At 39.8% G+C, this 25,691-nt stretch overlaps 1 protein-coding gene and 1 long non-coding RNA gene across 3 annotated transcripts; one reads left to right on the top strand and one right to left on the bottom strand.

Moving 5' to 3' along the window:
- Nucleotides 1–3,918: 3,918 nt before the first annotated feature.
- Alg10 (ALG10 alpha-1,2-glucosyltransferase) lies at nucleotides 3,919–13,339 on the bottom strand. The gene is made up of 3 exons (XM_006976183.4): nucleotides 13,169–13,339; nucleotides 11,887–12,084; nucleotides 3,919–9,722 (listed from the first exon to the last, which is right to left on the bottom strand). The coding sequence occupies exons 1-3, from the start codon at nucleotides 13,337–13,339 to the stop codon at nucleotides 8,667–8,669; spliced, it is 1,425 nt and encodes a 474-aa protein (XP_006976245.1). The 3' UTR covers nucleotides 3,919–8,666.
- On the top strand, nucleotides 13,291–25,102 carry LOC107401141 (uncharacterized). Of its 2 annotated transcripts, XR_001577856.3 has the most exons (4): nucleotides 13,291–13,430; nucleotides 20,858–21,028; nucleotides 21,964–23,148; nucleotides 23,518–25,102. It is a non-coding gene; the product is annotated as an uncharacterized LOC107401141 (long non-coding RNA). The 2 variants fall into 2 exon arrangements; XR_013046553.1 differs by having other exon boundaries at nucleotides 20,858–23,148.
- The last annotated feature ends 589 nt before the right edge of the window (nucleotides 25,103–25,691 follow it).

The following is a 25,691-nucleotide window of genomic DNA, read 5'->3' as shown; positions in this document are numbered from 1 at the left end:
CTAGAAACAGAGCATCTATTTGTCCCAACTTTATCTGCTGGGCATACTCTAAAGGGATTGTATCATGGTCAGCCATGTTCATTGCTGTTGTATTTATAATAGCTAGGGAATGGAATCAGCCTAGCTGTCCATCAACTGATGGATGGATAATGAAAATTATAAATATATTCATCTGTAAAGAGAAATAAAGTTATGAAATTTATAAGTAAACAGATGAAGTTAGAAAAAAAATTACACTGAGCAAGGTAGCCCAGATTCAAAAAGACAAGTACCACATGTTCTCTCAGATGTGGACCCTAGCTTCAAATCTTTAGGCTTTTCTGTTTAGCTTGGAGAAGTATAGAAACCAAGAGAGGGTTACTGGGCTGAAGCATGACTTAAAGGAGTGAGGCTGGCAGAATATAACAATATGAGAACTGAGAGGGTGAAGGCTGAGGTCAGAAAATGTAAACAGGGATGAGGCAGAGGGGTGGGAAAGATGAGGGAGTAGGAAGACACGTTTAATCCAAACTAAGAATGTATGAAGAGTCACATGGAAAGTTACTATTTTGTAAACCAATTGAAATGTAAGCTAAAAGTAGAGATTTGGAAGGGAGATGGTCTGCATGTCTTGACAGCTCCTCCTGAATGCCAATGATTGTTAAACAAAACCCCAGTGCCAGGGGTGAGACACTTATGAATGGTTGGTCAGGGACACCTCAGATTCCTCAAAAAAAAAATACTCTTACTACTTTTCTAAATTGCCCACCAGAACTAGTTGGTAAGACCCTATTGATTAAGACACCACACTAGTTTGCCAAGAAATAAAGAAGTCAAGCCAGAACTGAGATGGATGCTTCCTCCCTATTGGTTAGCTTTCATGGTGCTGAAACGTGCTGTTGGGGAAGAATGGGCATCAGTAGTCACCCCCAGATGTAAAGTCTATGAACTACAATTCTGACCTTCCAGGTGAGATGTACCCAATGGTACAAGAGTGGTACAACTGTTATGGGGGTAACCACTTTCCCCCCTTTTAGATCTGAGGTCCAATTGACAAGAAGGAATTCATCCTTGGTGCTGTAAACTTTTTTTTTTAAAAAAAAATCTAAAGCTGAAGAAGCCTTAGGCCCTGAAGGCAAACTACTACTACAGTGGTAGTTTGTAGTAGATGTGGTTATCTAATTGTAGAAAGTGGAGGCATGAGGTAACTTGGTAAGAGCAATGTCCTTTGGTTAAAAAAAAAAAAAGTCACAAATACAGGAGATGAAGGAACTCAGAGAATGGGACAAATGGGTTATAACAATTGCTCAAATGTGCTTTCAGTGTTCTTAAGTAGCTAAATGCTCTATACATAGCTACGGGGAAAATAAGTTGTTTATCCCCCAAATGAACTGAGACCTACATCTCTGTCTACCATTACCTTCCTTTCCTGGCCCCCCTAGTGTCCATGGTGCTACTGGCCACAGCAATTGGAGGGCAGTCCTTGTTTTCAGCTATGTACCCACTGGCCAGACTACCAGGGTCTGTCAGCTCCATACAGATCATCCTGAAAAACTCAATGGGTCTCAAAAGAGATGTGAATATGGGAAGGGACTTGTGGGGTGACAGAGGCGGGAGGGGGATTGCAGCCATCAGGATGCACTTCACATACGTATGAAATTGTCAGATTCAGTAAGTCATATAAAACAAGATTACACTGAGTGGACACACATTTATATACCATTTCGTAAGCTGAAATGACTGACTTAAGTTGTGAGGAGATAGAATTTGACTGTCAAAATAGCTGTAGATGGTAAAAAGAGGGAATCACAGAGGTCTATAAATCTGTGTAGTGTGTAAGTCCTTGGCTAATCTCCTAGTAGGATGTGAGGGGAAAGTCTACACCAAGAATGAAAACACAGCAGTCAGTATTCATGTCTTCAGAATAGCCAAAGCCCAAGATTTGAGTCTTTCCAAGTTAGAGGTGTTAGTAAATTTTGACCTTTATATGGACCTAGACTAACAACAACAACAAACCAAGCCTAGAAACTCAGTGACCATCTAGTAACTTCATTGACCACTGTGCTTGTGGAATTATAAATAAATTATAGGTATCCAGGGCATTGATGGACATTTTTATAGATATTTAAAACGTCTTCATTCCTCGTTTCAAGACCAGTAGTCTAAAGTTGGGTGAGAAATGGCTTGAAGTAGAGTGGATAGAAAGAGCAGTTAGCCCTCAGTTTGGACTAAGAGCATGTTGAAAGGGCACAAAATATTACAAAATGTGAATTTATTTACGGATAAAATAAATATATTAAGCAAATTATTTAAAGTTTTTTATTCTTATAAATATGTTTACTCAATGGTTTAAATGACATAAATCACAATTTTAGAGTCAAACATTGCAGTTTTAATGTAACAAAAATGTAAAACCTTAAAAACCACACTTAAAACATATATTCAAATTTTTAAAATAAAGATCAAATTCTTTCAGATTTAAAAATCACAGATCATTTTAAAACAACCATTTCTTTTCCAAAATAGGAGTCTTTTTGAGAAATTAAGTTTTAAGCAGCTACATCTCTACTTGATAACAACGATCCCTGCTTCCTTGTAAATTAACAGGGCTGAAAACTTCAGCCGGCATTGTAGATTGTATTCACATAACAATCTGAAGCACTAATGATACACAGGAGATGGAAGATTGTCTGCTCTGGAAGAGCCAGTTAGTGTGTGCCTCATTTGTCTGATCTAGAAAAGTAGTTAAATTGTAATTCCACGGCAATTTTTTTTTCTAAAATGGTACAAAAGTGAAGGTAGGTTTAGTGTCCTTTCCCCACTCCTAAAAACAACTGTAACAACGAGCATGGGATTCTGCTAGGGCTGCCTATTCACTAACCTAAGCTCAAACAGCTCCTCTGTAATAGTGGACAAATAATCTCTGCTTAGTTACTGCATGGCAAGCAGTAACACTAGACAGCTGAGATACAGTGAGTGGGTGAAGCACCAACAGCAGTAGGCAGTTCATCTGAGACATAGTTATGGAACAAATGACTTTTGTTTCACATTTACCTTCACTTCGTGTAACTCGGGAAACCTCTTCAGTTCCAGTATAATAAGCACTTGCCTAGCAAGCTTTAAGTCCTATGTTTGATCCCCAGCACTGCATAAACTAGGCCTCGGGCAGCACACCTGTAATCCCAGCAGACCAGAGGTAGAGGCAAAAGAATCAGGAGTTCAAGGTCATTCCTGGCTACATTGCAAATTCCAGGCTAGCCTGGATTATGAGACCCTTCCTAAAAAACAAACAATAATAAAAAACAAGGGTGGATAATTATAAATCTTTGTGGTTCAAAACAATACAAAACTATAAAAAATTTAGACTAGTAAAAAAAAAAAGTTAAATTACAAGAACACTTCAAAATGTAGCACATTGTCATCACGTGGTAAATACTTCATTAACAATTTTTTACAGACAGTACTTTCCTACTTACCTACTTACAGGGAAAACACAAACACATTTTTTCACTGACAAAGAAATATAAATGTATGTAAGATAAATACTGTATTATTGGTACATTGAAATATTATATTGGCTTTGGCTAGGTTGTATAACTCAAATTTGTTAAAAAAATAGGGTAACAAGAACCAAAAGTCCACTTTAATTCAGAAACAAAATACATCAAAGACAGAATACTTCAAGATACTTGAAATTGACTTGCCAAAGAGTATCAGCTGCAATAAACACAGGTTTAAATGACAGGCTTTGAGACACCTGGCAAAGGTACTATGCTATATCCACTCACTCAAGTCTCTGAGGCTTGTATTTCCAGTAAATACAACACTCATTTGGGGAGCTCCATACCCCTGAAGAGACTAAGTAATTAAAAACAAAAAGTGGTTTTTTTTGTTTTGTTTTGTTTTTTGGGGTTGTGTGTGTGTGTGTGTGTGTGTGTGTGTGTGTGTGTGTGTGTGTGTAAATATATTTTTTGACCTCTGATTTACTTTAAAGCAATGTAGAATGCTTTCAAATAATTCTAAGAATTTATTATTATAAGAGCTGTTGTTCTAAGTTAAACACCAAGAATGTTTTTAACAATTTGCCTTGTAATGAAACCATTTAAGTATTTGTCATTTTATTTGTGTTCCTCTGAAAAACTTGACATTTTCAGAAACATGTAAGTTATCCAGTACCGTGCCACGAGAGGTCTGACTAGTACAGACCTCACTTCCTATTTTCTCTTAATTAACTTTGACCATGAGGCAGAACAGCAAAAGCTCACAACTTTATGTTCAATTACAAAAGGAAATAGACTTTGGAGAGTCACCAGGGATGCCTAATGTTCAGCTTCTTCACTGGTTAATAAGAAATCAGCATCTACATCATAGCCATGTGAGTGAGACAGCATAGAGATAGGTAGGTAGGCAGATAGACGATAGATAGATAGATAGATAGATAGATAGATAGATAGATAGATAAATAGATAGATAGATAGACAGACAGACACATCTCAACCAGTAAAACATCGATAGATAAAGACAACTACTGTAATTCTTCTTTTCATTCTTGCTCATCTTAAACAGTGGTACACACATGGCTCAAATAAACTGAACTGATCAAATTCTGAATGCAAGTTCAATGTAGTATTTAATATTACATTTTTGAAAAAAAAAAATACCCTAACTACTTTTGGTTTAACAGAGTCTAAGGAACAAAAAAATTACCACCAATCAGTATCTCATTTTAAAATAATATAACAATATTATCAGATTACCAAATTACCACAAAACTTACTTTAAAAATAACTTCCAAGCATTTAGTGCTGGATTCATGGGTATGTTAAAAAATGTCATCAGTATCTAATTTATATATTTCTCAACAATATATGGCCATCAAATTCAAACACATAAAAAGCACCCAAATAAAAGTAATTCTTTCCTTCCTAGAGCTAAAACAGCTGAACACCAGATGTTTCTAACTGGTTGAAATTTCATGATTAAAGTATCATAAATTGTCAAAACTTCTATTATAGTTATTGAGATGACTTGGTATTTAAAATAGTATTAAAATCATACCCTAGTGTAGGCAGTACATACACAACTAAATGTGCATGTCTGCACTGAACACTACTGAAATTAACACTCAGAAAACAGGCAGAAAAGGGGTGGGGGGTGTCTCATTGTAAAATGAGTTACTTCCTAAGATTAGGTTAGTAATAATAGTACTTTTCTAGGATATTTGCTTCCTTCTATGCTGAAAACTCCATTCAATATACATTTACCTGATATAGAACATATGGTGTGTTTATAAGTTTTATGGATATAGAGTAGGGCATGAATCCTCATTGAAATGGGCAAGACCCACATCAGATACTAACTAGAGTTCAGATATAACATTCTCATTTGTGATTAGGAAAAAACAACTGTCCTTCAGCAATTTGTCTTTTTTATTCTGGAACCAAAATCAAGTACATTTTTTCTACAATCTTATTTTTAATTTCCTCTAATGTAAAATATTGTATACATTACACTTGCTTTAACCATTTAAAGAAGTTCTAATTGCTTCAAAGATAATGATGATCTATACTCTTTTTATCTGAATACAGTTTTGAACTGGACCTAAAATATATGTTCACTCTTTAGGAATTCTACTTTAAAGCTGTGGATCCCTTCTCTTCTCTCCGGACAATTATGATGAACATAATGTCAAGTCAGTTAAGTTCACATTAGAAATATATCACATTCTAAGCTATTCACCAGAAATAAATTACATTTGTTTATAGCACGTATTTTATAACAGGATAAACACAGATAACTGTGAGAACAATAATTCCTCTTGCAATATTATGTACTAGGTGTAAAGAGCACTCTCCACATCATTTAGTGAGACACAGTCATAAAAGGGGTACCCATGGAAAGTATAAATGTGAGCAAAATATATTACACACAAACTAATATATCTGAAAATGAGAGTCTATGCCTACGGATTTTCACATAAAGTAGAACTGGTTAAACTGATTACTGAGACTAAAACAACTCAAGGTAAAGACTAAGAGACACTTTAAAATAATCAATAGGAAGAGGAGTGATAAGACTGCATGGCCCACAAGCCCTTCAGCGGGTGGTACATGTTTTCTACAATCACCTTTTAGAACTGTTAACTTAATCATGTGTGGGGGCAGTAAGGGTATGTGCAGGGGAGTACAGGTGACTGCAGAAGCCAGAGGACTAAAGACTCCTAGAGGTGGAATTCGAAATGGTTGTGTGCTGCCCTATATAGGGCTAGGAAGCACTCTGAGGTCCCCTGCAAGAGTGGTTTGTGCTTTCAACCACTGAGCCCCTTTATAGTCACTTATTAATCAATAAATTGAATTAAGTTTAATAAAAATACTTGACAATTCTTGAAAAATGTAAAACTTTTTCAGAAATACAGTATCTATAAAAGCAAGGCTCTTTCCAAGCGAAATGGTTTCCCAGAGATGAATCTGTGATTTTGAACAACCAAAGCAAAAGCTGCTGTGCAAAGCTTATTTCTCTCACATCCTCATTTAGTGACAAAGACTGAGAAAGTCACCAGCAAATGACCACCTTCCTGGCAACTGCCCAAGAAAATTTAACCGAGCATCTATCTACCTGATAAAAAGTATCAACATGCATCCATTTTTAAAATCATAGTGAAAAATAAATAGCACCTTTTAACTACGGCATTCCGTTCTGAAATGCCAAGTCCTACTTTCAATACTTTAGACAGTGGTGCAGAATACCCTCTTCTCTCCCTGTAGACCTCTACAATGTCCCCTAATTCAAGTGACTCAACACCTACAAGTGAAAGGGAGTAGGACCTCTAAAAGCAGTCTCTTTCCATCACATGGGACAAAGCGCTTCCTCCATCCCCTCGGTGTGCCTAGATATAAAAGGCCTGGCCTAAGAGCAGCAGACAGCAGCTGCTTTATTCAAGTGCACGTGTTTGCAATTTCACCTTCCTGGACTTAGTTCTCTATCATAATAAATCCATCATGAAAGCAGAAATGGAGTATGCTTTCTGATCTGATCACAACTCAATCACTGTTGTGATTGACTTCTAAGTATGAAGCAAAGCAATGGTCTGTGCTCACTGACCATTCTGGACGACATTTGTAACTTTTACCCAAGTAGTTTTTAAACCTGTATACTACACATTTAAAACTCAAGAAAACATAATCCAACAATAAAAGCAAAGTTTTTGGTCCCTTTGTGTGCGTGTGTATGTGTGTGTGTGTGTGTGTGTGTGTGTGTGTGTGTGTGTGTGTGTGTGTCTGCATGCATGCACACATGCACATGTATGCATGTGTAAAGCTCAGAAAGAAAAATGGGCTAAAAAGTAAGCTTTATTCACAGTCCTGGGTTTCCAGTCACAGCACACAACTAGCTGACAGTGTCTGTGAGGGAGTGACAACTGAATGAATAAACTTCCATTAATAAAACAAATTAATAAATTCATATTAATAAAAAGAATAAACAGTAAGCACAAAACCAACAGACAAAGAAAACCCCAGAGTCACACCCAATAGTGTTCCCTAAATTATACTCCCTAAATAAAGCTAAACCAACGACTTCTCACCTCTGAGTTCTTCTGGTTTGATTGGGTAAGAGGGACAAATGTAATTATAAGAATTCAGACATCTTTTTTGTTTGTTTTTGGCCTCTTAGCTAAAGACAAACTTTTACTTAAAAGATCTCAGCAACGACATCTCCTAAAAAGTTATTACATCCCCCTCCAGACACACACAAAATCATGTGTACCTGGAACCTGTGGATGGGATCCAACTTGAAGAAGTTTTACAGATATAACCAAGTCTTCAGGTAGTCACCCTGAATCAGACAGAGGCTCCCTAAACTCAAAGGTGTATTATCTGAACAAGAAAACAGTAGAGACAACCTTACGAAGACACAGGCAGCCTTGAGGGACCTGTGGAAATGTAAGGCCCCTACAAACAGTTGCTGGAGTGAGCTGAGCGGGGACTTCCATCTCCGGGATGAACTAGCTCTGGCCACACTTGGAATCTAGGTGCTGCACCTGTAAGTACGTGAGGAAAAGTTTTAAGCCACAGGTTTGTGGTCCATTTTGTACAGGATCTCTAGGTAACTAACAGAGCAATGTATTTTAGAAAGATTATCTGTAAAAGGTGTTGTTTTATCTTTGGCCTGTATAAACATCAAATCAGGAATTAGTTCAAATGGCTTCATCACTTCTGTATTTTAAATTTAAAAAACTGATTCCTAAGTATCCCAAAGCCTCGAGCTCATGATTTGCTGTCTGTAAATCCATTCTAGTTTAAGACTAGAGTTACATTTACTGCAATATCTGCCCACTTCACTCAAAAATACTACTGGATCATTTGTAAACAGTTTTCTTTTCATTTTTTTGATGTTCTTTACACAAGAAAAATCAGTCAATTGGTTCTAGTGCTGCGGAGCTCACCCAGGCCCCTCAATGCACACACACACACAGGAAAAGTCCCCACGCCTGAGAGAAGCTGGCAGTACCAGTACTCCTCAAGACAACTGTAAGCAACTTTATGACTACTATTCAGGCTTTTAGGCTGGTCTCAAACAATGCTTTTCACTCAACTTCCCTGAATTTACCTAAAAGGAATTCCATTTCTACTTACCCAGTTATTTGTTGTAGAAATAGTCTACTTTTAAAATTCAAAATATTCCTACTATTACCACATAAACCTTTGAATGTCCTGATTATTTGGCCACTGAAAAGTCTTGTTCAAAAAGATATAAAAAGTTAGAAAATTAACAACTGTATAGCAACCTAGTTCACAAACAAGTCTAGATATGGGAGGCAGAGGTATGTTAAGCCTATAAATAATGTAAGGTAAAATGAAGTAACGGAATTCTAGTAGTTTCTGAGGAACTGTAGAAGCGACCAAGCATACAAAAAACATTAAATTCCAGAAAATTGATTTTGATTTCAAAGAGTCAGCTATGGCCCAACCAGCAAACATGTAGGCTGGAACTAGTAAATATTTCACAATTTCATGTCTCTGAAATACTCTCTTCCACACGTAAAATGTGTAATGCCTATTGTCCGCCAGTAAATACTTATGGACATAAGTGAATTTCCAAACAAAAACCATTGAGACTAGCATAATCACAGAGAACTGAACTCTACGTTTCCAAATTAAGCTCAGGAAAGTCTTGACTTTTGTAGGAGAGAGTAAGTGAGGGAAGGAGAAAAAAGCAGTGAACAAGAAAAAGTAGAATAACTGAGGAAAATGAAGACAGGCTTCATGACTGCTCCGGTCACCAACCACAATCCCACCATTGACGACTACAAAAACAACAAACGCCAACACCAGAAGGACGTAGGGCCAGGTCAAAAGGAAAAGCACACTCAGGTTCTTAAACGACATGGAATACACCAGAAGAAACTGAAGAACTCTTCTGAGCTCCGAAAACGGTCCTTTAATGGGGGGAAGCCTCTCTTCCTTCTTCTTGTGCAGCTCAGTTTTCCAGGCCTCACTGAGTTTCTGTGCCACGATGTGTCCCGCACAGAAGGCAGCCCAGATGATGTTGGTCTGACGAAACATGAAGCCACAAAACCCAAGCAAGGCTGAAGTCCTATGATTGCCGTAAAGACACATCAAGTAAGCAAAGAGAGTGAAGAACACAGACCCAGGTTCTGTGTAATAAAGGAAGTTAAAGAAATAGAGGGTCGGAAATACTGCTAGCGTTAATGTTGACAAGATTCTCTGGATACTTGAAGAAGCCTTGAAGGAAAAAGAAAAAAAATATTTTTAGGGTAAAGCAAATACACCATTTCTGTAGAATTAATGAAGAGATGTATTTAAAGCTCACTCAAGTTAATTCAAATGAATCATATTTTTGGCTTTGCAACACCATGAATAAGAATACCTCTGGTAATTTCTAATTACATTAATCAGCTTGGAAACCATTAAGATACTAAGATGGTTAAACTCTTAAAAAAAAAAAAAAAAAAACTTAAAATCTTTTGAATCACTGAGCAAAATTTAGGGGTCACTGGATACAAGATCCTGGACTAGGGTACATGGGATACAGAGGTGAAGAGAACACAGTAAAGACACATACAGCAATGCTACCTTGAACTTAGTTCTTAGTCAGTCTCACCCAACCCTGTAAGGATAGCCTTCAAATCTCTAGAGAAAACTGAAATGTGCAAATAGTATTAATCACCCTGCCCAGTTGTGGGAGCCCGTTCTGGGGTTCCTCGTGGCTTTACCCAGCAGGTCCGAATAGAGGATGATCAGGACCACGGGCCTGAGTGCAGGTGTCTGAGATGGTCTGCACTTGGCTGTGCTGGGGGAGGAGATCTTTTGCTCCACCCCTTGGCGTCTCTATAAAAACCCTGGGCCAGAGACAGTCGGGGCCCGTTGGAATAGGTTCCAGGCCCTCTCGAGGCTATCCTTTATTTTCTATCTGTTTATCTCCGCAAGATTCTCCGCTATAAATCCTTCTATCTAATATTTCCTGCTGCTCGCACTCAAGAAAACTCTGGGAAGCTGTGGGGGTGGTGGGTAAACGCCCCACACCCAGTAATCTTACCTTTTGTATAATGAAATTACAAGGATCTTTCCTAATAAATAAATAAATAATTTTAGGCCTGCTCTAAACTCAAATGTTTTCTTTTACCTTTTTTGACAATTTCAGAACACAACTGTTTGAATCTCTTTGAACTGTATCCTTCACTGTATCACATAAAATCAGACCATGCCAATCCTTTGATTAAATTCCTCCTCAGGCCAGGTGTGGTGATACATGTCTTTAATCTCAGAACTTAGAAAGTAGAGGCAGGTGGATCTCTATGAGTTCTAGGACAGTCAGACCTGCACAGAGAGTTTGAGGCCAGCCAGGGCTACATAGTGAGACCCTGTCTCAACAAATAGACAAAGCTCCACAAAAGCCAGTAAACTTGGAACATATATGCTACATCTTGTTCCTTCTGAAGATCTTTTGTATTGTAAACGGTTTTACACAAACTACTAAATAATGGAAACTGTGTAATTTACAATCATATAATTAAAACTATTAAAGGAAAAAACCCACAGGAAATCAAAGTCACAGGAAAACACATTCCTGGCTTCACTCCTGCTTCACATCACTGTAACTCATAACCTTATCATTTTAAACAGTAATTCCCTTTGCTGACACTGTTTCTATCCAGATTACCTTCTTATCTGTCAATTTTAACCCGCATTAGGTTCAACACAGGTGCCATTTATGAAGCCTTCGAAAAGCCATCCCTTCTCCCTTCATCCCACCAGGCTGCAACAGTATTTCTCTGCTCCTGTCACGTACCCTTAGCCCCTTTTCATAATTCATACTACTAAAGAGACCGTAGTAAACATCACTGTCACAGTTAACATTTATTAAAACCTTGTTAGGTACTAGCCTAAGCAATTTCCACTTATTAAGCTCCTTTACTCTTAATACAAATTCAATGAAGTAAAATTTATTATTACTATTGATATTTAATTTAAATTATTTCAAACAGATAAAGGCATAAAATCACAAAAGGGTAATTTGTTCACGTTAATATAAGTGGTGGCCAGGATTGAATTTAAACCCAGGCAATCTATCTCCAAGACTTGCATTATGAAATCACATCAAACTCCCTCAGCTAAAATTTATTTCCACTAAAGAGGATCAAATTTCCTTAAGAAAACATGAAATTATTAAAACGGTTTAGTTCCCTAACAAACACTTTAGATTTTCAAATAAAGTTATTCCCATATTTAAATATATATACCTTCAACATATAAGTAGAAAATATCCATTTAGCTTTAGAAAACATACACAAAAACTAACCGTTGGACATTTCCCTCTATATAAAACCAATTCATAATTGGGAACTTGACTGCACAGAAACTTGCAGGAACTTTATTCAGAACATACCTTGTTTCTGGGTTGCACCTTTCTGAAAAGCAAATACAGTAAGTAGAAGTTGCCAACACTGAAGAGCAGATTAACAAATCTGAGCATTCCAATGGAACAGACCACATGTTCAGACCATCCCAGGATCCAGCTGGCAGGTTTGACCACTCCAACTGACACCAGGTACAGGCCGGGCAACGTAGTAATCATGGGATCCCACTTAAAAAGAAAAGACCAACAGTGAAGCAGAAGCCATAAGGACCTCATTGATAAAATATGTCATAAATCAGTTTCCATTTGTTCCAATAATGAAGAATTTGGAGACGATATTCTATGACATTTATATAAGTCCTGGCAGAAGAGATGTCTTGAAGTTTTATTTTTAAGATTTAGTGCCCACATGTATTTTGTGACTAAACTGCACAGGCCCTAATTTTACAAGCCAAGCAAACAGTAGTTGGACTCTGGTGGATCTTAAGGATCCTGATGTATTTAGCAAGACTGCATTACAAGATTTCTAATCACAAAACCTGTCAGTTTACGACTTGGGTTTAGCGCTGTCTTACATATTACAATAATACATCCTGTATGCGAGGCTGTAATTACTATTATTTTGCAGGCTAGTGATCCTTCAAATGGCAAAGGTTATGAGCAACAGCACCAAGAAATCAGGCTTTTCTTCAACAGACTTTATATTTTGAAGCAGTGACCCATAGTGTGTTCATGAGAGAAGGAATGGTACGTTTATCTTCGCACTATGCATGTTTATGTAATCAAACATATATATTTTTTAAATGATGCAATCTGACTCGTTGCCAATATATCCAGACAACAGTAAGTTTCGGGGGCGGGGGGGGGGGGATCCAAGGATGAAGTGATAATGAAACTATCACTTTTTGGTGGCCTAAGATCCTCCATTCCGCGTCCAAAATACTAAGTGGAACACCTCATAGGTAAGCTTTAGGTGTTTTTTTTTTTTTTTTTTTTTTTTTTTTTTCTTGTCTGCATTTTTTTTAAGGGGCACCTGCATGCCTCTTAGTTGTGGGACTTAGGGAGGCAAATGCGTCAGTTGCCAAGAGGAGCTGCCATTTGGTGTCCCCCTGTCTCGCATGGCCTGCTCTAGACTTAGCATTCACCTAACAAATTCACCTAACAAGCCATAGATGTCCAGGCTGGGCACAGTCCGTCGTTACCCGGGGTGCCTTGCACGTTTTGAGTCTGGGAGGGCAGACGGGGTAAGGCCACACACACACAGGTTGGGAGGAGGAGTCCGTCCCCGGGGCAGGGCCAGCAAGGGACCAACCTGCGACACGGAGAAGCGGCCCTCGCAGTAGCGCTGCGCCTGCGGCAGGTGGAAGACCTCGTCCATGTAGGGCTCGCGCAGCGCGCGGCTGAAGGCGGAGAAGAGCAGGCAGGACACGAGGAAGATGCAGCTCAAGGCGGCCGAGAAGTAGTAGCCCTCCAGCTGCGCCATCCCGCGCGGCCGCGGACCGGGCCCAGCCCCGGGCAGACGCGCGCTCAAAAAGCAGCGCGCAAGGCTCCGGCGGCGGCGGCGCCCGGACGAGGTACGGCAGGGCCCGCGCGCAAGGGATGCTGGGCAAGCGTTGGACGGAAGCCTAAGGAGGTCATTGTTTCCGGAGGGGAACATTTCTGCAACGCGCCGGTCGGTTGTCCTGTCCATCACTCGGCTCAGAGCTCTCGGACTGGCCAGAGCCGGAGGGAAGGGCGGGTCTCGGCTCAGGCGCGGGAACGGCTGCCTGGAGGCTCTGCCGTGGAAGCGGTTCTTGCGCCCTCTGTTGCTCTTAGAAGGCAGCGAGCATCCCCAGCTTGCTTTCTAACCTCCCAGCTCCCAAACTACATTTGTTTCCGGTTATTGCTGTTCTCCATTGCCAGTGAGATGAATTGCTAGAACCTTCATTACTATCTATTGCATCCTGCCGTCTCTGGCGGGTAGGGAAGATTGACGCGTTCTGACTGAAACAGGCAAACAGCCTTCCACTGCCAGGTGACTTCCCCTCTTGAAGAGCCTATTAGTTTACAGGGGGCAGCGTGCCCATGCTGGTGAGATTGAGCTAACGTTCAGAGTTTGTGCGTTTTAGGTGAGGAACACTTCTCTGTGGATATAATTTGAGTGGCTGTTGCCGTGGGTGGTGGCTCACACCTGTAGTCTCGTACTTGAGAGGCTGAGGCAGGAGGAGTACTCCTAGTTCCAGATCAGCCTAAGATACAGTGTAGGATACTTCCTTAAAAAATAAATAATAAAGTCATTAATATCCATCTCTGTTGTAGTGCATTCTCCTAAAATGTGGCCTTAAGTCTCCTAATGTGTGGTACTATGGGATATTTATGTGTGTGGTCTCAAAATGATGCTCACATGTATAAAGTTGTAGGCTAGGTAGGCCTGGCATAATCCCTTTATTCTGCGATTGGAGTTGAGACTGAAGATTGAGAAGAATATTTGAAGGAAGCTGAAGATAAAGTATGTTTTGAGTGTGGTTGGTGATGTTTTGTTGGAAAAGACTTCTGCTAATCTCAGGTTGCTCTTGGCAGCCAGCCACTCATCACAAAACAGCTGAGCCCATGCTTTGATTTCTGAGCCTAGGTTACACTTAACCAATTTGAGACCATTTCCAGATAATTTAGACTACAACCACTTGACCTCAGACCTGGTATGCTGGCTCAATCATGACCATGCATACAGTTATGACAATACACACCATAGAGGCTTCTGGCCTTTGCTAGATGTAATGGACAATTTCTGAAGGGAGTAGCACAAGATTACCTTTTTATGCTCACAGTCTCATAATAATGGCTACCAAGAACTTACTTAGAGATCCTACTCCTATATGTATGCTCCCCACTCTCCTTGGTTAACTGGAATGTTGCAAGCAAAGGTAAAGTTTCAGAACTGCTAGGTACCTTTTCTAATTTATTTAAGTTTGTCTATGGAAACAAGATGACGATAGGTAATATACCTGAAATTATGTAGGAAATGACCATCTAGGAGAGGGGTAGGAATTGGACTAAGAGTTGTAATTATAGTCTTATGGTTTATCATCATAACTTCTACTGAACTGAATGTTTTTCATCACTTGCAATTTAAATTTGTATCCCACCTCTGTTCCATCAACCAAGTGGAAAAACATATATTGCATCAGAAGGAAAAACTTAACATCTATAAGCAGTTAATGGTCAATGGGAAAGGGGACAAATTTTTCCATGGTGTAACTACCGGTAATTTGCCCTACCCTGTCTTGCTCCTGTGAAAGACTCAAATTAAGCTCATTGGTTCCAAGAGTTCTCTTTACAGACAGATGATACCAAAATGTGCTGGAGAGCATTGTAAATAGAAAAGTGCAGTATAAACACTCTCTCAAGACACACAGTCATTTCCAGATGCAAGAAACTCTGGGATTAGAAGTTCACTTCTTTAATAGTTACAACTGAAGGCATTATCTATACTTCAACAAGTTTGGATTCTGACACTCTGAGGGACTGGGAGTTAGATTCTCACACAGGCAGACTTAGGGAGAGGGCCATCACTACATAATAAAGATGGTGGACTTCCAAGATAGCTGGCTTCTTTCTCAGCGTCCTGACCTGAGACAAAAGCCTGGCAGCTTTTTCTGCCACCATTAAGGACCCCCATGCCCGTGGACCAGTCTGACACATTCAAGCCCCACCTTGTTCCAATCCTAAATTAGGAGAGGAAGACTCCCCCAAGACCATTAAAACCCACAGCTTTCAAAGAGAGACCTAGCTTTGTTTTCGCATTTAAAGGAAACTTCCCACCCCAAACCAGGACCATAAGATAGGCCCAAGGCTTCAAGAAACCAGTTCCCCATGGAATACTGGAAATTAGCTAACAGTTACTACATGGCCCCAGCCCTGAGGCCTCAAAACTAGGCAATCTAATTTAACTAGTACCCTGAAGTTTATCCCAATAAAGAGCAGTTTCTGAGCCTCATGAAGCCAACCACCCCCAGACCCTGCATGGTGCCTTCCATACCCTCTGATACTGAGCTGCGGGTGCCACCCTCTCAGACTAATACAGTCTGCCCTCGCCTTTTTGGAATCAAAATGAGTCCATTGATTTTCCTACGCTGACTTATTTTCTTACTTCTTACACCACCGGCCTCTGCTTTGCAGAGGGTCTTTCTCTTTGTGTGTCGTGTGTGTGTGTGTGTGTGTGTGTGTGTGTGTGTGTGTGTGTGTGTGTGTGCGTGTGTGTATGTGTGTGTATTTCCTCACCCCTAATAACCTTTTCTTTATGTGCTGAATCTCTTTGCTGCGTTCTGCTGTCCAAGATTTCTCTTTAAAGTCTTCAACTCTCAGAGAAAATGAACCTACTCAAGACCTCTAAATGATAAGTAACATTGTTTGTTTTTTGAGACAGGGTTTCTCTATATAACAGCCCTGGCTGTCCTGGAGCTCACTCTGTAGACCAGACTGTCCTCATGTCCTCAAACTCAGAGATCCGCCTATCACTACCTCCTGGGATTCAAGGCATGGGCCACCTCTCCCAGCTGATAAGGAACATGTCTTGATAAACTCTAAAGATTTTCCTGAATTTTGCCCCTAAATCAAGATATCCCATTAAATAGTTACTACAGAGGTTTTAATGATGTACATTGTATTTCCTTAGACCTATTTTTAGAAACTGGATGTTGTTTTTTTTTTTTTTTCATTTTATATGCATTGGTGTTTTGCCATGGCTGTTGGAACATGCCTTGGAACTAGAGTTACAGACAGCTGTGAGTTGCCTTGTGGCTGCTGGGAATTGAACCCCAGTCCTCTGGAAGGGCAATTATCACTGCCATATGAATTTATACACCTTAATAATTAAGATAGCCGCCGAGCGGTGGTGGCACATGCCTTTAATCCCAGCACTAGGGAGGCAGAGGCAGGCAGATCTCTGTGAGTTCGAGGCCAGCCTGGTCTCCAAATCGAGTTCCAGGAAAGGCACAAAGCTACACAGAGAAACCTTCTCTCAAAAAAAAAAAAAAAAAAAAAAAAAAAACGGAAAAAAAAAGAAAAAAAGAAAGAATTAAATAATTAAGATAGTCTTAGTTTAGTGAACAAAAAGTGTACTTGTGAATGATGCACTATTTCTGAATAAGGGTCCCCCTAAATACTACACTTGTAAGTAAAAAAATGTCTGCAAGTGCCCTCTTACATTGAAGTATTGTCAGATACTTCAGGATAGACAGCCTGCCTTACCATCTTTCTTCACTTATTGCTGAATCAAACTTTGGCTACTTGATCGTAACAGTGCTGTTTTACTCCATGAAGTGACAGTTGCTTCTAGCTACAGGAGGGGGTAGGGGAATGCAACTTGAGCCAATATCCTACACAGTAGCCTCCAAAATGCAATTTTAGACTTGAAATCCATCTTTGGCTGATGTGTTATCACTGGGGAATAAGCAAACGGAAAGTTCTAAATGAAGGGAAACATGCACAAAATTTCAGTTGTGGGGCTCCCACCAGAAAAGACCACTCAGACACAGTCTATTGAAAATCTGTATTCCAGCCGGCTGTTAACTACACCTAGGTATTCAGGACTTACTTATAGTCCTGAGTGTGGTGATATTTTATGTGTGCATCCCAACAAAGCATTTCTGGGGATCAGAGGAAAAAGCCAGCCACTATATTAAACATAGAGGTCGGGCAGTGATAGCACACGCCTTTAATCCTAGCATTCAGGAGGCAGAGATCCCTCTGGATCTCTGGTGAGTTCAAGGCCACACTGGGAACAGAGCCAGGTGTGGTTTCACAGGCCTTTAATCCCGGTGCTAGTTAACCATAGAGGTCTGGAGGTCTGTACAAACAGACAGGAAGTGATAGAGCTGGGTGGAAAGAGGAGGTGATGTAGCTGGGCAGAGAAAGGAAGTAAGATGGCAGAGCATAGGAAGGTATATAAGGCATGAGTATACAGGAAGTAACTCTCTTTTGGGCTGAGGATTTCCTAGCAGCAAGAACTTGTGGCTTGGCTTGTTCTATTTCTCTGATCTCTCAGTTTTCACCCTACTATCTGACTCTGGGTTTTTTGTTTTTTTTTTTTACTGATAAGACCATTTAGCAATTCGTCTTATACCTGAGCCTTTCTCAGGACCCTTATTTAAGAAGAAAAAAAAATCCTGGCTGGAAAGTTGTGGTGGTTGAAAGTAAATGCCCCATATGCTCATAGGGAGTGGCGCTATTCAGAGGTGTGGCCTTGTTGGAGGAAGTGTGTCACCGGGGACAGGTTTTGAGGTTTCAGATGCTCAAGCCAGGCCCAGTGTGGCATTCTCTTCCTGCTGCCTGCCCGTCCATATGTAGAACTTACAACTCCTTCTCCAGCACCAGGTCTGCCTGTGGGCTACCATACTCCCACCGTGACAATAATGGACTAAACCTCTGAACTGTAAGCCACCCTTAATTAAATGTCCTTCTTAAGAGTTGCCATGGTCATGGTGTCTCATCACAACAATAGAACCCTAACTAAGGCAGCAGTCTTCAAGGTTCCCTTCTCAGCTGCAAGCTAAGAGACAATCACAAAAGCCAAAATGTGCAATTAGCAAAAAATAGCAAGGTCAGGTTGACCATTGCAAAGAACCAGTACCCGTGAGTTGTTTTTCTTCACAGAATTGTTTTACTTAGGTTCCCTCTTCCAGGTACTGGCACTCAGCAAGACAAAATTCATTCGAGGTACCATTACAGAGTCACCATAGGCAACCTATAGCCCTTGTCACAAAAAAGGATTAGCAAGTATTTTACTGAAAATATTGAAGTTATGGTGAGGGGGACAAATCTTTCTGCTTTTCTGGAGCTGTTCCAATTCTGGCCCTGAGCATCTCAAATAAACATTAATTGCTGGTCGTTTAGAAAGTTGCACCATATAACCCAAAGGGAAATATATATATATATATATATATATATATATATATATATATATATATATCTTAAAATGTGATTCCCCCCCCAGACCAGCAACACTAGCAGCACCCAAGAACCTGTAACAAATCTGAGTCATCAAGCCAGTGCCTTGGAACTCACGAAGCAGAAGGTCAAGAATTGAACAAAATGCTAAGAGTTAGCCATTCACTTAATAATCACATATGGGGCTGTGGAGACCGTTTGATACGTAAAATGCTAAGCATGAAGACTTGAGTTCAGATAACAACAGCTGGAAAAAAAAAAAAGCCAGGCATGGTGGCCCATGCCTGTAATTTTAACAAAATGATCCTGAGGCTTCACTAGTCAGCCAGTTTAGCAAAATTGGTAAGCTCTAGATCAGTGGTTCTCAACCTGGGGGTTGAAAAACCCTTTCACAGGGGTCACATGAGACCATTAAAAATACAGATATTTACATTACCATTCATACAAGTAGCAAAATTACAGTTATGAAGCAGCAACGAAAATAATTTTATGCTTGGGGCTCAGCACCACATGAAGCATTGCACTAAATGATCACAGCATTAGGAAGGTTGAGAACCACTGCTCTAGATCAGTTTCGGGACCTTGTCTCAAAAAATTAAGGTGGAGAGCAATAGAGAGCAGTATGACGTCATCAATGCCTGGCCTCCACAAGCAGACACACGAGTGTGCATACACACCTGTGTACAATGACACATGCACGGGAATACAACACTCCACACACAAGTCAAGTGTGACTGTCTTAGATGGCATGTGGATTTCCACAGCAGTGCTTGTTTTCTGATGTCCTTGCTTTTCTGATGTCCACGATGCCTTGTTTCCTCTGATAGTCTCGTTCATGTTTGTTCCTGTCCCTTCGCGTGGAGGGTTCTTTGTCTTTGGGCTCTCCCCTACCACAAAATAAAACATTGCCAATGCACTTTCTTACTCAGCAAGAAGTGAGAGAGTTGGACTTCAAATACAGTTTAGTATGTTTGACCATATAGGTTCATATTTGGATATATTTTTTTTTCTCTTGGAAGATTTCTATGTGGAAAGAAAGTGCTTTCTCATACTTTTGCTGCCCATAGATGAGGAACATTCACAAAACAGAAACTTCACGAAGTTTTGGGGCTTTGAGCATTTAATTGACATAAAGCTTGAGTGTATCACAAACTGGTTATTAAATGAGTCTGACAGCCACAGTGGTCAAGTTTCAGAATCATTTAAACACCAACGTGAGAAATGAGATGTGACAATGACCTAATCGGAATGTATACACAACTTACATTTTAACAGACACTGTGATAGAGTCTAACTTGAAAAATCTCAGAGTTGGAACTGAGTTCCACCATTCAAATTTAAAATCTGAAAAGCTAGGTTTCAGCCAAACTGATGTACGAGTTGAGGTGGGGTAGGCAGACTTGTCCCTTTGGTTTTAGAAGCAGAAGACCTATGGGGGTGTTTTTAAATCTAGTGATTGGTACCTGGTGCGGGTTAAAAGATTGGAACACATTTAGAAGATTATTCTTTAGCTGTTTTCATGCTTTGGATTTAGTAGAAGCAGATATAACATGCGTTTCATTAATAAAATTTAGGTTCAGATACCTAGTGCCAATTTCCTTTCACAGGCAGACCCACACTAGAGGAGTTCCCTGATCTGTGGCTCCTGTCCTCTCCTTCCTGTTTGCTTTATATTCTTTCTCTGAATAAGGTGGCAGACCACATCAAATAATTTACATTTATTTAACGTAATAAAATGAAACACTCTACTGTTTATTACTGTCTCAAAATGGTAGTTTCTGTAATTATCAAGTTTCAGATTAATTCCAGGTTTGAGAAAGGTCTAGGGCATTAAATGGTTGCGATAGCACTTGCTTCCACCAGAGGGCGATGACAACCTCTGTGGAATCAGGACCAGTTTATTGCCTTTCCAGGTATGTAGGAGTCCTCCATGCCGATGGGCTATCAGATAGTTGCCTAATAAGGCTGCCATTCAGAGTGGCTGTGTTTATTAGCTTTTGAAGTTCATAATTATCATTAACAATAATTCCTCTTATATATTTTTTTTTGTTTTCTATGTTATGGTCTCTAAAAGTCTATAAGCAGACCAGAAATTTTGGAAGCAGGAGAAAGATTGGACAGTCTGACAGAGAGGCAAGTTTGCATGGATGTGATTGGCAGCCTGCCCCTGGGGATGAATAGAGAACACTGGATATTTTCCTGGACCCATCAGTCACATGAAGTAAAATCCTTATCTCTGGGGAAGGTGAGTTTCCATCCTAGGGCTCAGGCAGAGATCCTGTAGGAGGGAGAAAGAAGGGAAAAGTGCCTGTCCTTTATGGTTGGAGTGCCAAGAAGGCTTTAGGCCAGGATTTCCCAGGGGTCTGTGCTTCTGCTGGAAGCAGGAAATACTGCAGGATCTGGAGCTGCCTCAGCCTCTAGAGCAAGTCAGAGCATCCTAACAATGGGAGCTGAACGGTGGGAAAGAAAGCCTGCATCCCTCAGACATGCGAGGCTGATTATCACCGAAGAGGGACCATGTGATGCAAGTTCATGTCCTCTCCAACCATGAGTGCAGCATGCAACACCCAGTGATAAGTAGAGCAGTGTGTGTGTGGGGGGGCTTCCTCCAGACTTGGAAGAACAGGTGAAGAGGGGCACCCATGATATAAAGGAAAGGCAAATCACAGATATCCACTTTTTGTCTTGGTTTTTCGAGACAATGTTTCTCGGTGTAGCCCTGGCTGTCCTGGAACTCGCTCTGTAGAGATCGGCCTGCCTCTTCCTCCCCAGTTCTAGGATTAAAGGTGTACGCCACCACTGCCTGGAAAACCTCTTTTTAAAACCCAGTTATGCACTTTGATTATATATCCAAAGCACACACTTAGGTTATAGAATATATTCCAACATCATAGTAGTGTTCTCATAAATGTGTGCACTTTCTAGTTCAGATATTGGCAGGGGGATTGGGAGATGATTGCAGTAATTTATACTTCTTTAAGCAGTGTGTGTGTCAGGGGTTTCCCTCGTCAACACCTAATGCTGCTGATTTTTCTTACACTCTAGTGCATAGGTAATGACACTGTGTTTGGTTTTAATTTGCTTTCTCTGATGATGGTTGAAATGTTGTGGCTCATTTGAATATGCTCTCTTTTAAGATGCCTTTTTAAATTCGCTGTCCCCCCCCTTTTTTTTTTACAGTGGACAATTTTTGATGGTAATTATAATGATTCTGAAAAGCCATGCAAATGTTTGGGTAGTGATTGGACAATATCGCTGCTGTGTGAAGTACCAATATCCTAACAGGAACAGGAGTTGCTTGTTTCTGGGCTGGAAAGCCTTCACAACATGAGGAGCCAAGCTTTAACATCAGTGGGGGGATATTATGAAGTCTATCTGCTTGCTTCTTTTATACTCCTACATGTTTTCCGTGTATGTATTTGAAAACATCGCCCAAGAAGTTTACAAAAAAAATAAAAAAGGATTTCACTAAATATTGAAAAAGAATAATTCACACATCATTATTCAAGAATGAAAGCGAGACATGTTGACTTTCAAACATGATAGTTATTACAGGTTCTATGTTGTCATCTAAAATGCTCTAAGTGGCTCCAGATTGGCAGGATGTTTCAAAATAATGATTTTATTTAAATGCAAGAGAATTTCAGCCAGTTGTCAGTTTCTGACTGAAAAGTCCAGCTGCTATCTGTCTTCTGACATCTCACCTGTACAGTTCTCATCATATCCATGACATGAGCCTTTGCTGGTACTTCTTTGGAATCTTTATTTCTCACTGTGTTTTCATGTGCTTTTGAACGTATTCAGGAAGACTTCTGAAGTCAGAACCTTGTATTTAAATGGTTAATATAAATTTTTAAAATTGGAATACTTTCCAGTGAGAGAATGTCAGAAGAACATTATGTGTAACTGAAGCTACACTATAGACTTTTATCTGCCCCCCTCATCCGTATGCATCTGAGATTGTCTAATACTGACAAAATCAAGATATACTAATGTGTAAAGTCAGAAGAACAGGCTTAGAGGTTTATGATGATCACAGCTGAGAAGAAGTAATCAACGATTGGTAAGAATAGTGTCACTTATTGAGAACAATTGCAAGTGTATTAGACTTAGTGTACCTTTGGAATTCAATTGCAAGTATGTTCTGTGCCTGGGGATTTAGCTCTGTGGCAGATTCTTGCTTTGTATGCACAAGGCCCTTGATGTTATTGCCTACATTTTAAAAAATGTGGCTGTGAACTGGTGCCAGTCTAGAACACTGTAGTATTGATTTGTGACCAGATGGAGATGAAGACCAAGACTGTATTGGTTTACTTCTCTGTTGATGGGATGAACACTTTAGCTAAATGGAATTTGAGGAGAAAGGTGCTGTGGATATCATTCTATATAAATAAAACACTGATGGCCAGTGACCAGGCAGGAAGTAGGTGGCCAGGCAAGAAGTAGGTGGGACAAGGAGAGAGGAGAATTCTGGGAAGCGGAAGGCTGAGGAGGAGACACTACAGCCACCGCCAGGACAAGCAGCATGTGAAGACTCTGGTAAGCCACCAGCCATGTGGCAAGTTATAGATTTATAAAAATGGGTTAATTTAAGATAAAAGAACAGTTAGCAAGAAGCCTGCCACGGCCATACAGTTTATAAGTGATATAAGCGTCTGAGTGATTATTTTATAAGTGGATTGTGGGACTGCGGGGCTTGGGGAACCTGGAGAGAAGCCCTCCAGCAACAGAAAGGGGTGTGTTTCACCTCTACATCCTGATTCCAGTCAATCATGGAGAAAATCAGGGCAGGAACTTGAGCAAGAACAGAGGTAGAGAACGTGGAGGAGTGTTTGCTAGCTTGCTCCCCATGGCTTGCTTAGCCTCCTTTCTTATAAAACCAAGGACCACCATTTCAATTTTAAAAATTTATATTAACCATTTAAATACAAGGTTCTGACTTCAGAAGTCTTCCTGAATACTTTCAAAAGCACATGAAAATACAAACAGTGAGAAAAAAAGATTCCAAAGATGTACCAGCAGACTTGGTACTGCCCATAATGGACTGGCCTGACTCACATCAATCTTTAAACAAGAAAATGCCTCACAGATTTCCTTACAGCTCAAACTGATGGAGACAGTTCCTCAATTAAGATTCTTCCACAATGAATCCAACTTGAGTCAAGTTGAAAAAAACCAAACCAAACAAAACAAAACAAAAACAAACAACTACAAAACACCTCGCCATCAAAAGGAATGAGGATTTTGATCTCTCTATATAACAGAATGTCAGAGTAATTTTATGTCCCTGGGATCTAAGGTCCAAAAAGTGATCCTGTATTTCACGTATATTCTATTCTTCTTTCATTTCTCATTTGCAGTGATTCATTTAACTGCTTTTGAGATGATTTTCAGTATATGATTAGTTAGAAAATAGAGGAACATTTGTTCTTTTCTGTACATAGTTTGAGAAAAATTTAAAAAGCATTGTGATAAACAAAACTTTAGCTAAAAATTAAATTTTAGAAGTTTGACTTTATCCTATGCCCAGAAGACACTAAGCATGTTCGACCCGATGACTTAGGAGCTACATGACCATGCTACTACCTCTCAATATCGTTTAATCCAATGTTCAGTCTTCTGTCTTCACTCTCCCTTTTTTATGTGTTGAAAATCTAGTGTTTTGTGACTGTCTAAAATGTCACCTATGGGATGGGGAGACAGCACAGTGGAGGAAGTATTCCCAATGTATGAGGACCAGCACACAAATCCTTAGCACTATGTGAAGGCCACATATGGCAGTGCATGCCTCAGAGGGGAGAGACAGGGAGATCCTGGGGCTTGATGGCCTACCACTCTAGTTGAAATGGCAATCTCTAGATTGACTCCATCTCAACAACAAGGTTGGAAGTGACAGAGAAAGAATTCTGATGTCACCCCCCAGCCCCCCCTCACAGGTAACTTCACCCATAAATAGACATGCATACACATGCACCCATCATACATACAAAATAGAATGTTGCTTATCAGATAGCCTAAAATAAACTTTCTATTAAGCCCCACAATATTTCACTTTTCTCTTGAATACACGCTTAAGCATCTACTTCTTTCCTTATACAGACCCATCATTAGATTCTTCTCTACAGTGGAATAAATTTCTTATTATGTTCCTCAAACCAAAATAAATCTCAGTAGCCACATGAAGGTTGAATAAGCCAAAAATCTGCTTGTAAACAACAAAAGTAACAGATAGGCAAATATGTCTAAAGTTGGTTATGTGTGTGTATGGAACCATTATATTAAAACCCTTATTTTTCACAGTTAATATATACCAATAAAAGTTTTTCTTTTTCATGTATATATATATTCTTTTATTGAAAATAGATTTTTTTCATACAATATATTCTGATTACTGTTAACCTCCCCCAATTCCACCCAGTTCTTCTCCAATCCCCTTCCCACCCAGATCCAAACTATCTCTGTCTCTCATTAGAAAAAAAAATCTAAGTAATAACAATGAAATAAAAATAAAACAATAAAAGTTTTTAATCAAAGAGAAAGGGCACCTGTTTGTATATTGATCTTCTTTCTTTCTGCCCTCTGGAAGCTTGGGCATCACCCCTGTGCACATATTCTTATAAAGCGGATATGGTATTTGTGTTAGTTACTTTCTTGTCACTGGGACAAAATACCTGTTATAAACAACCTCACTGGGAATGTCTTGGCTTCTCATTTCAGAGAGTTCAGTCCATTGTCTCTTGGCTTTGAGCACTTGGTAGAACATCGTGTCAGAAAGAGCAGGAGGCAGAAAATATTTGTCACTTTGTTGGTGACAGAAAGCAAAGGAAATGAGCAGGATTCAGAATTCTACATGACCTGCAAAAGTACTTCTTGCAAGGATGTCCCGGCTCCTAAAGTTCCCAGAATCC

Source organism: Peromyscus maniculatus, chromosome 20 (genome assembly GCF_049852395.1).
Source record: "Peromyscus maniculatus bairdii isolate BWxNUB_F1_BW_parent chromosome 20, HU_Pman_BW_mat_3.1, whole genome shotgun sequence".
Classification (NCBI taxonomy): Eukaryota; Metazoa; Chordata; class Mammalia; order Rodentia; family Cricetidae; genus Peromyscus; species Peromyscus maniculatus.
Note: the sequence above shows the minus strand (reverse complement) of the source record. Positions and strands in the feature narration are given on the sequence as shown.